Genomic DNA, 16163 nt, shown 5'->3' on the forward strand with positions numbered 1-16163 from the left:
ACAGACTTTTGTCTTCACTGTAAACACAAAGCTACGACAATAAACATGAACATGGGCAGCCATTCACCTGTGACAACAACCTATAATTAGTTTTTAAAAAAACACCTGAATCCTCGATCAAATATGACCACCAAGGGTGCGTTTCCAATGGCACCCTAATCCCTATATAGTGCACTACTTTTGACCAGGACCCATAGGGCTCTGGTCAAAACTACTGTACTATATAGGGAATAGAATGCCATTTGGGACACAGAGAGAGACCCCACATAGTTTATAGGAAGATCAAATCTACCTCTACACAGCTTTAATAGTGAAATGGCTCTGTTGTAGAATGGTCTCATGTTACTAGAACAGAAAGAAGTGCCGGGGACGCTGGGATTAAAGCCTTGAAATGAAGCTATTCCCGGCAACACACAGAGTAAACACATGGCCTTCCTGGTAAAAAAAGCAGACTTTGGACAGTGACATCACATCACTCGGAATATAGAAGGAAGCACACCAACTGTGCTACTGTGTAAATGTTCAACTGGTTCTGAATGAGGAGTCGGACTGTGTCTTAAACACACACATTGTCTTAAACACACACACCCCTTACCTGTCTCGATTGTACCATAGGGTCTCTTCTCGTCTCCGCAGTGACTCTGGGCATGGAGGCTCCACATTTTGGGACCGGACACTACTTGGAGTGATATCGCCACTCTACACACAGACACACAATTACCAGAAGTCAAGTTTATGATGCAAATCATTACAGTCAACTCAGATGATATAAACAGCTGACATGACTGATATAAATCCTGCATGCGCACGCTCGGTAGGCCCGCGCGCGCGCACACACACACACACACACACACACACACACACACACACACACACACACACCTTTATACTGCATTCCCCCAAGGAATCAAGGCAAATTGCATGCATGCGGCGGAGGCGGGGCCGAGGTGGGGGGCTGGAGGGAAGGCTGTCACTGCTGGAGCCCTGGCTCTCCCAGCTAAACGTCCTCTCCTGGAACAGACACATACACATTAGTCTTTAGTATCTCATTTACAATCTGCTCTGTAAGTCAATCTGTATACCATGTGAATGTGTGTATGGAGTGTGCGTGAGTGTGTATACATTGTGCATGTGTGTATGCACATGTATACCGTGTGTGTGTGTGTGTGTTACCCCTGGCGTGTTGGGGCCTCCTCGGTAGGCCCCGCAGGCCCTGAGGGTGAAGACCTCCTGGAGCTCCACCAGTTGGCTGCGCAGCGTGTCCTTCTCAGCCAGGCTCCTGGCTATCTGGGCCTGGGCCTCGTCTCTGGACAGGTACGCCTGGAAGGATGGACAGACAGACACATAGGGCGGCAATAAGTCATACACACATACAATGAGTTTTGAAAACATTAAGGACACCTTCCTGATATTGAGTTATACCCCGCCCCCCCAGCTGTGTTGCAGTTCTTGACACAACCCGACACCTACTACCATACGCCGTTCAAAGGCACTTAAATCTTTTGTCTTTCCCATTCACCCTCTGAATGGCACACATACGCATGTCTCAGTTGTCTCAAGGCGTCAAAATCCTTCTTTAACCTGTCTCCTCCCCTTCATCTACACTGATTAAAGTGGATTTAACAAGTGACATCAATAAGAGGTAGGTTTCAACTGGATTCACTTGGTCAGTTTATGTCAAGGAAAGAGCAGGTGTTCCTAATGTTTTGTACACTCAGTGTATGTGGACTGACTAGCAAAGACAGATATGCCGGCAGGTCAGTATGCAGATAGGTGGATATAGGCAGACAGACAGGCAGGATATACAGACAGGTATGTAGGCAGGCAGGCAGGCAGGCAGACAGACAGACAGACAGACAGACAGGTATGGCATTCCAATAATAGATTTCAGGATGAGCAATAAGGTATAAGGTAATAGCTTCGTACGTGGTCTCTCTCTGCCTGTAGCTCCCTCAGTTGGCTCTGTATGACAGTGCTCTTCTGCTGGTACATCTCACAGTCCAGAGTCAGCTTCTGAACCTGCAGCGCCAGACACTCCTTATGTTCCACCATCTAAGAGCAAACACACCCACGCAGTGTTTAGAGTTTGGCCACTCTAAAATGTACTGTGTAAGACAAAGCATATAGCCTTTCAGCAGATATTTGCTGTTGAATAAAATGGCCAACTCAACAGGGTTGTTCACAATCTCCTAGACACACACACCTCCCGCATCTCGCGGGCCAGCTGTTCATTCTCCTCTCTGTGGCACCTGAGCTGCTCAGCCTGCTCCCTCGCCTCAGCCAGGTCTTGGGCCAGGATATCCTCACGCGCCTGGGGGGGGGGGGGGGGGGAGGGAGAGAAAGATACAGGGATACTGAGAATTGGGGATAGAAAATTCCAGAAAAATAAAAGGGTAAAGAGGGATAGTGAGAGAAACCGAGAGAAAGACAAAGGAAGAGACAATAGTCAGAACCGCAGTGCGTCTCTGAGAAATTCTACAGTTTGTTTGTAGAATTCTGAGCTCGTTTCCTCCTCACTCACCGGGGTGAATTTCTCGACCACCAGTAGCTGCCGGCGCAGAGTGCTAATCTCCTCCCGCAGTTGCTGCGTCTCGCTGGGAGTGGTGCACTTGAGCGAGCGCTGCCTCTCGAAGTCCGTCTCTGTCTGGGCTTTGCGCAGCTCAAACTGAAGCTGATATACCTGCCCATCATAGAAAAACAGAAGACTACTGTCACAAATACTGTACACCGCAGTATTTGACCACAGCTGCTTCAACATGTTTTCTATTGTCCCTTGTTGTTTCTTAAAGTAAATGAAATGTATCTCTTAAAGATGGAATCCGCAGTAGGGGAAACAGTGCCACTGTCCACCCCGTGGCTGTTGTTCTTGTTTTTGTACTGTTGACGAAACAGAGCTGGAGAGAAGAAAAGTAGTGAGAAGGAGCTGCAGGAGCTTTAACCTGTCTGGGCTCAGGGGCAGTATTTTCACGGCCGGATGAAAAACATACCCAATTTAAACAGGTTACTACTCTGGCCCAGAAACTAGAATATGCATATTATTAGTAGATTTGGATAGAAAACACTCTGAAGTTTCTAAAACTGCTTGAATGGTGTCTGTGAGTATAACAGAACTCATATGGCAGGCAAAAACCTGAGAAAATTCCAAGCAGGAAGTGGAAAGTCTGAGAATTGTAGTTCTTCTTTTGATTCTCTATCGAAACTACAGTGTCTGTGGGGGACGTTGCACTTCCTAAGGCTTCCATTGGCTGTCTAAAGCCTTCAGAAAGTGGTTTGAGCATTTTCCTGTCACTGGGCAGATAATAGGAGCTCAGTTACTGAGTGGTCTGCCTGGCAACAAAGGGATTGGATATGCTCGGTCCCGCGAGCGCGCCCCTCCTTCTTTTTCTTCTTGAATGAATATGCTATTGTCCGGTTGGAATATTATCACAATTTTACATTAAAAATACCATGAAGATTGATTTTAAACAGCGTTTGACATGCTTCTAAGTATGGTAATAGAACATTTTGACTTTTCATCTCTCGTTCCGCGCTCACGCATTATGCCTTTGGATAAGTGATCTGTACGCACGAACAAAACGGAGGTATTTGTACATAAATATGGATTATTTCGAACAAAAACAACATTTCTTGTGGAAGTAGCAGTCCTGGGAGTGCATTCTGACGAAGATCAGCAAAGGTAAGAGAATATTTCTAATACTAATTCTGAGTTTAGGTTGCCCCGAACTTGGCGGGTGTCTGAATAGCTCGCCGTGATGGCTGAGCTATGTACTCAGAATATTGAAAAATGTGCTTTCTCCATAAAGCTATTTTAAAATCTGACACAGCGGTTGCATCCAGGGGTAGTCTATCTGTAATTCTTAAATATATTTTGTCAACGTTTATGATGAGTATTTTTGTAAATTGATGTGCACATTCACCGGCGTTTTGGTGGGAATACATTTTCTGAACATCACGCGCCAATGTAAAATGCTGTTTTTGGATATAAATATGAACTTTATCGAACAAAACATACATGTATTGTGTAACATAATGTCCTAGGAGTGTCATATGATGAAGATCGTCAAAGGTTAGTGCTTCATTTAGCTGTGGTTTTGGGTTTTATTGACACATGTCCTTGCTTGGAAAATGGCTGTGTGATTATTTTTGGCAGGGTACTCTCCTGACATAATCTAATGTTTTGCTTTCGCTGTAAAGCCTTTTTGAAATCGGACAATGTGGTTAGATTAACGAGAAGTTTATCTTTAAAATGGTGTAAAATAGTTTTATGTTTGAGAAAGTTGAATTATGACATTTTGTTATTTTTGAATTTTCCGCCCTGGGACGCTAGCGCCCCACCTAGCCCATAGAAGTTAACACGTTTATACGCCAAAATAATGCTGTTATTAGTTCAATCGACTTTACAATACTTTTGGTCAACCCTGTAGCAACACTGTCAATACCACAACTTATCACTTCATGTAACGCAGTGCAGTCACCACCACTCCTGAACATCACACAGCTAACCCTTTTACCCTAACCTGCAGGTTGAGGTCGCTACAGTGGATGTTGGCGGCCGACCTCTCCTCGATGGCGGCCGTGTACCGCACATACAGGTCACACTTCTCGTCCTTCAGCTTCAAGATGTCGTGGTGCGCGGCAGCCAAGTTCTTCCTCATGCGGTCGTGGTCAGCCTTAAGACGGCGAGACTCCTCCTGACACTCCAGAGTCTGACCTAGCTCCACCTCCAGGGAGGTGCAACGTGACCCCAGCCGACTGGCCTCCTGCCGAGCCTCCTGCAGCTCCTTCTGCATCCCTGTCACGGCTCTGACCAAGTACTCGGTCAAGTCCGAGCACTTAATCAGGCCTGGGAGGAAATCAGGTTAAGATGGACGCACTACACCCTTCTGCTAGCCCATGACAACTGGTTGGGCTATGTATAATTTCCCAACCAAATATTTTTACTCAATGATTATTTACCCCAATGGAGATTATGTGAATAATTTACAATGAGAATACTGTTTACTGATGAATAGAATGAACACATTGTGCTGTTTTCAAGCAGACAGGACAACTTAAAAAAGAGCCACCATCCTTCACACAAGGTAACATGCCCTGATTCAGAGTGGTTGGGTTGAATGCAGAAGACACATTTCAGTTGAATGCATTCAGTTGTACAACTGACTAGGTATCCCCCTTTCCCTACTCCTTAACACATGGCCTAAATGAGCCACATGGGAAACAGGTCATGTGTTGCATGCTACTCACCACTGAAGCCAGAGGGCTCGGTGCTGGGCTTGCGGCCTGTGACCTGGGTGTAGAGGGTGGGGTAGTGGATCATCAGGCTCTCCAGCAGGGCCATTGCGCCGTTCCTCCCCTGGATACGCAGCAGGTCCAGCATGTGACCTAAAGAAGATAAAGGGTTGAATAGGACGGGGAGTGCACAACGTAAATCAAACACGTAGATGGATTGTTTTATGGACTGTTATTCATAAAAATGTACTGTTGTATTTCATCATTCATTTAGGATTTCGATAGGGACAGACACCATACAAATATGGACTTGTTGAGTTATAAACATTTATGAATTGCAGAACAATTTTTCATCACCAGTTATAAGACATGCTCAAGTGCGTAGATATACACGGAGTGGACAAAACATTATGAACACCTTCCTAACATTGAGTTGCACCCCCTTTTGCCTCAATTTGTCAGGGCGTGGACTCTAGGTGTTGAAAGCGTTCCACAGGGATGCTGGCCCGTGGAACTGGATTCTGTGCAAGAACTAAGAACTAAGGCTACATGACAGGCTCACTTTCCCGTTGAACTCGTCATCTTTCTTCTTGAATCCGCTGGACATAAAAGTTGGATATGGATTTTGAGGCATGCCATGTAGTATTTTCATATTGTAGTATACGCTTTTTATTTGAATTCGAAATTCCTGTCCTTATATGAAGATTTCTAAAAAAACAAACAAGCGTATCTCTGTGAAATGTCAATGGAGCACTGAGCATATAGAAAGCGTTTTATTTTCAAGGCCTTTTAGATTTCATTCAGCTCGGAGCCTTTGTTTTTTTGCGACCCGCGGAAACAGCTTTGAAGACGACGACAACAAAATGAAAAATCCTCAAAAGCTATGTCAACAGAGCTCGGTGCTTTTTAACGGACTCTCCGAGTTGGGCATCTCCGGCGCGGCCCACGCTTGGATTGCGTCCTACCTGACAGGTCGCTCCTACCAGGTGGCGTGGCGAGAATCTGTCTCCGCACCACGTGCTCTCACCACTGGTGTCCCCCCAGGGCTCAGTTCTAGGCCCTCTCCTATTCTCGCTATACACCAAGTCACTTGGCTCTGTCATATCCTCACATGGCCTCTCCTGTCATTGCTATGCAGACGACACACAATTAATCTTCTCCTTTCCCCCTTCTGATAACCAGGTGGCGAATCGCATCTCTGCATGTCTGGCAGACATATCAGTGTGGATGACGGATCACCACCTCAAGCTGAACCTCGGCAAGACGGAGCTGCTCTTCCTCCCGGGGAAGGACTGCCCGTTCCATGATCTCGCCATCACGGTTGACAACTCCATTGTGTCCTCCTCCCAGAGTGCTAAGAACCTTGGCGTGACCCTGGACAACACCCTGTCGTTCTCCACTAACATCAAGGCGGTGACCCGATCCTGTAGGTTCATGCTCTACAACAGCGGCGCAGGTCCTAATCCAGGCACTTGTCATCTCCCGTCTGGATTACTGCAACTCGCTGTTGGCTGGGCTCCCTGCCTGTGCCATTAAACCCCTACAACTCATCCAGAACGCCGCAGCCCGTCTGGTGTTCAACCTTCCCAAGTTCTCTCACGTCACCCCGCTCCTCCGCTCTCTCCACTGGCTTCCAGTTGAAGCTCGCATCCGCTACAAGACCATGGTGCTTGCCTACGGAGCTGTGAGGGGGACGGCACCTCCGTACCTTCAGGCTCTGATCAGGCCCTACACCCAAACAAGGGCACTGCGTTCATCCACCTCTGGCCTGCTGGCCCCCCTACCTCTGAGGAAGCACAGTTCCCGCTCAGCCCAGTCAAAACTGTTCGCTGCTCTGGCACCCCTATGGTGGAACAAGCTCCCTCACGACGCCAGGACAGTGGAGTCAATCACCACCTTCCGGAGACACCTGAAACCCCACCTCTTTAAGGAATACCTAGGATAGGATAAAGTAATCCTTCTAACCCCCCCCCCCCCCCCCCCCCCAAAAAAAGATATAGATGTACTATTGTAAAGTGGTTGTTCCACTGGATATCATAAGGTGAATGCACCAATTTGTAAGTCGCTCTGGATAAGAGCGTCTGCTAAATTACTTAAATGTTAAATGTTAAAATTAGATTACGGAATCCAACTTTTAAAAGTAATTGTCACATTCTTCTTCGTCTGATAAAGAGAAATCATTGTCGGACCAATACGCAGCGGGGAAATGTGCACTCATCTTCTGTTTATTTAAACGGACAAGAAGGTAAACCAAAACAAACATGTACACAATTTTGTTGTGTACATGTTTGTTTTGGTTTACCTTCTTGTCCGTTTAAATAAACAGAAGATGAGTGCACATTTCCCCGCTGCGTATTGGTCCGACAATGATTTCTCTTTATCAGACGAAGAAGAATGTGACAATTACTTTTAAAAGTTGGATTCCGTAATCTAATTTTAACATTTAACATTTAAGTAATTTAGCAGACGCTCTTATCCAGAGCGACAACGACTAATAACAGGCCGGTAAGGCAACAAAGCTATACACAGCAATAACCTCCCACAAAGTGACAGGCGCAAACAAGCTCCCTAAATATGACTCTCAATCAGGAACAGCTGTTCCTGATTGAGAGCCACACAGGCCAACAAAGAAATACATAAATTAGAACAGCCCCTAGAAATAAAACACAAGAACATACCCAACACCCCGGAACACATAAATCAAATAACCCCTCTACAATACACAAACACCAATAAACCCCAGAAACACTCTACACAAAATATCCCTCTATCTAAACATAACCCAAAACCATGAAAACAAATACCCTCTGCCACGTCCTGACCAAGCTACAATAACAAATAGACCCTATTACTGGTCAGGACGTGACAGTAATTCTAATGATTTGTTAGAGAAAGACCGCACTGAATGATTCAAAACATGAATAATCATATTTTTCTTGTCAAATGTATTTTATTACATAAGGAAGTTACATTTCCTCACCAAAACTGGGTGAGTGTGTGGTCACCCTATAACAGTATCTCTTACTCATCCAAACTCCTGCCAACTCAGTGACCTTGTGGTTAAAGTGTCCACCCTGAGATTGCATTGGTTGGAAGTTTGGATCATGGTCGATTCATACGAAAAAGTCTAAAAATGGGACCTGATGTCTCTCTGCTTGAGAAAAAACTGCCCAGGGGGTATACTTGTACATCAGGCTGCCTCACGCTACAGAAACAGAAAATAGGCTCATGCCCCTATGGGCCGTTCTGGCTGGGACAAGGCTTACTACTTACTCCACCAAAGAAATGTATAAACAAAACCAAGTGAAAAAAAATCACCACCGATAGAATCAAATACAATTGAATGGAATATAATTCAACAGAATAGAAAAAAAATACAGAGAGCATTCAAAAGTAATACAATAGAAAATCATAGAAACGAATAGAATAGAAGTCTTACTGGTCCTCATGGAGCGGTTGGTGAGCTTAAGGCTGGAGAGGATCTCGTCTTCATCCATCTCTGTGAGGACCCTGGCCTGGCGCAGGTAGGGGATCAACATACATGGTTTCACACCCAGGGAAATACGATGGCGGTTGTCGTTGATCAGCTCCCATACATCTTCGTCACCCATCTCCTTAAGGTCGGGCCCCTCCGGAACACACTCCGCTGCCATGATCAGTGTGGGCGTGTGTGTGAGGCGACACACTTCGGGCGAGTGTCACAGTCAATGATGGTCGCAGGCAGTCCCTGAAGACACACACGCTCAATCACACACACCTAGCATCATCGCTGTCCGGTGCTGGGAGAACAGCAAACTGTCAGAGACACAGGAACTCCAGCACTGTGTGAGAGAGATTTATTTTCCACTCCCAGCTGGTGTAGGCGTCTATGCATGCAATGGTGTGTGTGTGTGGGAAAACCTGAAAGACAAGAAACATAATCCACAGTAAATCAGTGCCCACACACCAAGGGACTGCCCATGCATGCACACAATAACCTGAAAATGTGTACATTTCACAATTGTAAACATCATATTGTGCCGTAGTACTCGTGCTTCATTGATGTAGGCCTAGTGTACCTTTTGTTTGCACTACATGGCTCTGATTCAATATCCGCTGCTAGAACACAAAGCTACTTGCCTTCCTCCACGTTCTTAATTACTGAAGCCATATTGCACTGTTTGTTGAATGGGGCCACGTCACATGAAGGAATGAATAATTCTGTATCTTTGTGATTCACAACCACTGTCATAAAGATACAGAATTAACTTCACTAATTAATTAATTCATTCCAATTACTATAGCTCCCGCATTGGGCCAATCAGTGCAATTTTGTAAATGCCGGATCTCTATAGCAAAACGCATAATTCACCGAAGTTTCGTCAAATATTATCTTCAGTACAGTCCGAGATATCGCGTGTGACTAAACGAACGGACAGATGGACAGACGCACATCCACAGTCCCCTCCTCGATTTCATCGAAAAACAATAGATCAAGAGATAGGGTATCTTCGCTGGAAATGTACCACCTGTATATGCATGCTTCGTATTGTGTTGTTACCATATGTGACTGTTATTACCACGAGTAAACTAATACAATGCCAAAGTTTGGCTATAATAACAAAACCCTAGATACAAAGGGTAGGCTACACATTTGCCTTTGGTCTGTACACGATAGCATGTATTCAAGTAAGCTGCAAAAAACTGGCAAATGCAGGGAGATAAGCATGAGGAATTTCAGGAAATGAGTACAATTCACACGCATCTATTTAAAGTAAAAGACATAGGCCTACTTAAAATAGCTTAAAATGACTTCTTATAATATTTACAAAACGTGACTAAAATTGATTAGTGCCATTTACCTTTTCTTGGAAGTCGCCGGTGTAGCCTATATATACAATCACCATGAACGACCCTACTTGTGCGAGCAGCACTCCTCCCGCCAATGACAGCGCAAGGGCGAGAAGGGCAACTAAACTGACTAAACATACAAAGTTACTAATCAACCAATCAAAACATAAATAATCCGGGTTATTTCAGACAATGAAAAAAGACATATTAATCTATTTCCTGGTAACATTCCTAGGGCAATTGAATATTAAAAGGCTGTGGTTGGACTTACAATACATGACCAAAGGTATGTGGACACCTGCTCGTTGAACATCTCATTCCAAAATCTTGGGCATTAATATGGAGTTGGTCCCCCCTTTGCTGCTATAACAGCCTCCACTCTTCTGGGAAGGCTTTCCACTAGATGTTGGAACATTGATGGAGGGACTTGCTTCTATTCAGCCACAAGAGCTTTAGTGAGGTCAGGCACTGATGTTGGGCGATTAGGCCTGGCTCGTGGTCAGCTTTGCAATTCATCCCAAAGGTGTTCGATGGAGTTAAGGTCAGGGCTCTGTGCAGGCCAGTCAAGTTCTTCCACACCGATCTCAACAAACCATGTCTGTATGGACCTCGCTTTATGCACAGGGTTGTTGTCATGCTGGAACAGGAAAGGACCTTCCCCAAACTGTTGCCACAAAGTTGGAAGCACAGAATCGTCTAGACTGTTATTGTATGCTGTAGTGTTAACATTTCCCTTCACTGGAACTAAGGGGCCTAGCCCGAACCATGGACAACAAGCCCCAGAACATTATTCCTCCTCCACCAAACTTTACAGTTGGCACTATGCATTTGGGCAGGTAGCGTTCTCCTGGCATTCGTCAAACCCAGATTAGTCCTCCGGACTGCCAGATGGTAAAGAGTGATTCATCACTCCAGGGAACGTGTTTTCACTGCTCAGGAGTCCAATGGCGGCGAGCTTTACACCACTCCAGCCGATGCTTGGCATTGCGCATGGTGATCTTAGGCTTGTGTGCGGCTGCTAGGCCATGGAAACCCATTTCATGAAGCTCCAAACAAACAGTTCTTGTGCTGAAGTTATTTCCTGGGGCAGTTCTGATGTTGGTAGTGAGTGTTGCAAGAACTGTTTGTTTGGAGCTTCATGTGAGCTTGTGGGGCCTACCCCTTCGCGGCTGAGGCGTTGTTTCTTGTAGATGTTTCCACTTCACACTTACAGCACTTACAGTTGACCAGAGCAGCTCTAGCAGGGCAGGAATTTTACGAACTGATTTGTTGAAAAGGTGGCATCCTATGATGGTGCCACGTTGAAAGTCACTGAGGTCTTCAGTGAGGCCATTCTATTGCCAATGTTTGTCTATGGAGATGGCATGGCTGTGTGCTCGATTTTATACACCTGTCAGCAACGGGTTTGGCGGAAATAGCCAAATCCACTAATTTGAAGGGGTGTCCACATACTTTTGTATATACAGTGCACGTCAAAAGTTTGGACACACCTACTCATTCAAGGGTTTTTCTTTATCCCTTCTACATTGTAAAAACATTGTGAAGACATCCAAATAACACATATTGAATCATGTAGTAACCAAGAAAGTGTTAAACAAATTAAAATATATTTCATATTTGAGATTCTTCATAGTAGCCACCATTTGCCTTGATGACAGCTTTGCACACGCTTGGCATTCTCTCAATCAGCTTCATGACGTAGTCACCTGGAATGCATTTCAATTAACAGGTGTGCCTTGTTAAAAGTTAATTTGTGGAATTTCTTTCCTTCTTAATGCGTTTGAGCCAATCAGTTGTGTTGTGACATGGTAGGGGTGGTATACAGAAGATAGCCCTATTTGATAAAAGACCAAGTCCATATTATGGCAAGAACAGCTCAAATGAGAAATGATAGTCCATAATTACTTTAAGATAGGAAGGTCAGTCAATACGGAACATTTCTAGAACATTTCTAGAGTTTCTTAAAGTGCAGTCGCAAAAACCATCAAGTGATATGATGAAACTGGCTCTCATGGGGACCGCCACAGGAAAGGGTGCAATGCAAATAGTCTGGATAGCCATTTGATTAGATGTTCAGGAGTCTTATGGCTTGGGGGTAGAAGTTGTTTAGAAGCCTCTTGGACCTAAACGCTCTGGTACCGCTTTCCATGCGGTAGCAGAGAGAACAGTCTATGACTAGGGTGGCTGGAGTCTTTGACAATTTTTAGGTCCTTCTTCCTCTGACACCGCCTAGTATAGAGGTCCTGGGCGGCAGGAAGCTTGGCCCGAGTGATGTACTGGGCCGTTCTCACTACCCTCTGTAGTGCCTTGCGGATGGAGGCCGAGCAGTTGCCATACCAGGCAGAGATGCAACCAGTCAGGATGCTCTCGATGGTGCAGCTGTAGAACCTTTTGAGGATCTGAGGACCAATGCCAAATCTTTTCAGTCTCCTGAGGGGGAATAGGTTTTGTTGTGCCCTCTTCACAACTATCTTGGTGTACTTGGACCAGTTTGTTGGTGACGTGGACACCAAGGAACTTGAAGCTCTCAACCTGCTCCACTACAGCCCCATCGATGAGAATGGGGGCGTGCTTGGTCCTCTTTTTCCTGTAGTCCACGATCATCTCCTTTGTCTTGATCACGTTGAGGGAGAGGTTGTTGTCCTGGCACCACATGGCCAGGTCTCTGACCTCCTCCCTATATGCTGTCTCGTCGTTGTTGGTGATCAGGCCGACCACTGTTGTGTCATCGGCAAACGTAATCATGGTATTGGAGTCGTGCCTGGCCTTCAAGTCATGAGTGAACAGGGAGTACAGGAGGGGACTGAGTAGGCACCCCTGAGGTGCCCCTGTGTTGAAGATCAGCGTGGTGCATGTGCTGTTACCTACCCTTACCACCTGGGGGCGGCCTGTCAGAAAGTCTAGGTTCCAGTTGCAGAGGGAGGTGTTTAGTCCCAGGGTCCTTAGCTTAGTTATGAGCTTTGAGGGCACTATGGTTTTGAACGCTGAGCTGTAGTCAATGAACAGCATTCTCATATAGGTGTTCCTTTTGTCCAGGTGTGAAGGGCAGTGTGGAGTGCAATATAGATTGCATCATCTGTGGATCTGTTGGGGCAGTATGCAAATTGGAGTGGGTCTAGGGTTTCTGGGATAATGGTGTTGATGTGAGCCATGACCAGCCTTTCAAAGCACTTCGTGACTACAGACGTGAGTGCTACGGTTCGGTAGTCATTTAGGCAGGTTACCTTAGTGTTCTTGGGCACAGGGACTATGGTGGTCTGCTTGAAATGTTGGTATTACAGACTCAGACAGGGAGAGGTTGAAAATGTCAGTGAAGACACTTGCCAGTTGGTCAGCGCATGTTCAGGGTACACATCCTGGTAATCCATCTGGCCCTGCGGCCTTGTGAATGTTGACCTGTTTAAAGGTCTTACACTCAGCTGCGGAGAGCGTGATCACACAGTCGATGCTCTCATGCATGTTTCAGTGTTACTAGCCTCGAAGCAATCATAGAAGTAATTTAGCTCGTCTGGTAGGCTCGTGTCACAGGGCAGCTCTCGGCTGTTCTTCCCTTTGTAGTCTGTAATAGTTTGCAAGCCCTGCCACATCCGACGAGCGTCGGAGCTGGTGTAGTACGATTCGATCTTAGTCCTGTATTGACGCCTTGCTTGTTTGATAGTTCGTCAGAGGGCATAGCGGGATTTCTTATAAGCTTCCGGGTTAGAGTCCCGCTCCTTGAAAGCGGCAGCTCTATCCTTTAGCTCAGTGCGGATGTTGCCTGTAATCCATGGCTTCTGCTTGGGGTATGTACGTACAGTCACTGTGGGGACAATGTCATCGATGCCCTTATTGATGAAGCCAGTGACTGATGTGGTGTACTCCTCAATTCCATCGGAATTATCCCGGAACATATTCCAGTCTGTGCTATGAAAACAGTCCTGTAGCTTAGCATCTGCTTCATTTGACAATTTTTTTTATTGACTGAGTCACTGGTGCTTCCTGCTTAAATTTTAGCTTGTAAGTGGGAATCAGGAGGACAGAATTATGGTCAGATTTGCCAAATGGAAGGCGTGGGAGAGCTTTGTACACGTCTCTGTGTGTGAGTAAAGGTGGTCTAGAGATTTTTCCCTCTGGTTGCATATTTAACATGCTGATGGAAATTAGGTAAAACGGATTTAAGTTTCCCTTCATTAAAGTTCCGGGCCACTAGGAGCGCTGCCTCTGGATGAGCATTTTCCTGTTTGCTTATGGCGGTATACAGCTCATTGAGTGCGGTCTTAGTGCCAGCATCGGTCTGTGATGGTATGTAGACAGCTCCGAAAAATACAGATGAAAACTCTCTAGGTAGATAGAGCTGTCATGATAAGCTGTCGACCACACTACCTCAGGCGAGCAAAACATCGAGACTTACTTAGATATCGTGCACCAGCTGTTGTTTACAAATATACATAGACCACCACCCCTTGTCTTACCAGAGGCTGCTGTTCTATCCTGCCGATACAGTGTATAACCCGCCAGCTGTTTGTTATCATGTCGTCGTTCAGCCACGACTCGGTGAAACATAAGATATTACAGTTTTTAATGGCCCGTTGGTAGGATATACTTGCTTTTAGTTCGTCCAATTTATTATCCAGCGATTGTACATTGGCCAATAGTACAGATGGCAACGGCAGATTAGCCACTTGTTGGCGGATCCTCACAAGGCACCCCGATCTTCTTCCGCAAAATCTTTTCCGTTTCTTTCTCCTACGAATGACGGGGAGGAGGGCTTGTTCGGGTGTCTGGAGTAAATCCCTCTTTTCCGACTCATTAAAGAGAAATTCTTTGTCCAGTTCAAGGTGAGTAATCACTGTTCTGATTTCCAGAAGCTCTTTTTGTAAGGGGTGCGTAACTGGTGGCAGAGAAGTCAGACGCAGGAGAGCAGAACTGGGTAATAACCGGAGCAGTTTAATATTCAAAACCACCGGCATCCAGAATAACAACGTATGGGTACAAAACCCGTCGCGCACCAGACAACAATATGCACAAGCACTTACAACAAACAATTCCGCACAAAGACATGGGGGGAACAGAGGGTTAAATACACAACACGTAATGAGGGAATGAAAAACAGGTGTGTGGGAAAACAAGACAAAACAAATGGAAAATTAAAAATGGATCGGTGATTGCTAGAAGACTGGTGACGTCGACAGCCGAACACCGCTCGGTCATAAGAGACGGTAGCAGCAACAGTATGTACAAAATAAGTTGCAAACAATGCGGAAAAACAAACAAAATAATAATAAGAAGAGACTTGCTTGGGCCAAGAAACACAAGCAATGGACATTAGACCGGTGGACATCTGAACTTTGGTCTGATGAGTCCAAATGTGAGATTTTTGATTCCAACCGGTGTCTTTGTGAGACGCAGAGTAGGTGAACGCATGATCTCCGCATGTGTGGTTCCCACCGTGAAGCATGGAGGAGGAGGTGTGATGGTGTAGGGGTGCTTTGCTGGTGACACGGTCTGTGATTTATTTCAAATTCAAGGCATACTTAACCAGCATGGCTATCACAGCATTCTGCAGCGATATACCATCCCATCTGGTTTGCGCTTAATGGGACTATCATTTGTTTTTCAACAGGATAATGACCCAACTCACCTTCAGGCTGTGTAAGGGCTATTTGACCAATAAGGAGAGTGACGAAGTGCTGCATCAGATGACCTGGCCTTTATAATCATCCAACCTCAACCCAATTGAGATGGTTTGGGATGGGTTGGACTGCAGAGTGAAGGAAAAGCAGCCAACAAGTGCTCAGCATATGTGGGAACTCCTTCCAGACTGTTGGAAAACCATTCCAGGTGAAGCTGGTTGAGAGAATGCCAAGCGTGTGCAAAGCTGTCTTCAAGGCAAAGGGTGGCTACTTTGAATAATCTCAAATATATTTGTATTTGTTTAAAAAAAAATGGTTACTACATGATTCCATATGTGTTATTTCATAGTTTTGATGTCTTCACTATTATTCTACAATGTAGAAAATAGAAAAAATAAAGAAAAACCCTTGAATGAGTAGGTGTGTCCAAACTTTGACTGGTACTGTATAGTGTATCCATTTTTAGCTCATGTGATGCCACATGCCAAATAT

The 16163-nt window shown here is 45.4% G+C and overlaps 1 protein-coding gene across 1 annotated transcript; it reads right to left on the minus strand.

Annotated features, from left to right (window-relative positions):
* Positions 1 to 640: 640 nt before the first annotated feature.
* Positions 641 to 10173, minus strand: LOC115177956 (caspase recruitment domain-containing protein 14; the record flags this gene model as incomplete). Its single annotated transcript, XM_029738955.1, is given in 10 exon segments — positions 641 to 699; positions 883 to 1011; positions 1174 to 1320; positions 1927 to 2052; positions 2204 to 2311; positions 2522 to 2680; positions 4518 to 4843; positions 5245 to 5382; positions 8669 to 9129; positions 10071 to 10173. Coding segments are annotated over 9 exon segments (1406 nt in total), but the record flags the coding sequence as incomplete, so codon positions are not given.
* Positions 10174 to 16163: the final 5990 nt, after the last annotated feature.

Source organism: Salmo trutta, chromosome 38 (assembly GCF_901001165.1).
Source record: "Salmo trutta chromosome 38, fSalTru1.1, whole genome shotgun sequence".
NCBI classification, from domain to species: domain Eukaryota; kingdom Metazoa; phylum Chordata; class Actinopteri; order Salmoniformes; family Salmonidae; genus Salmo; species Salmo trutta.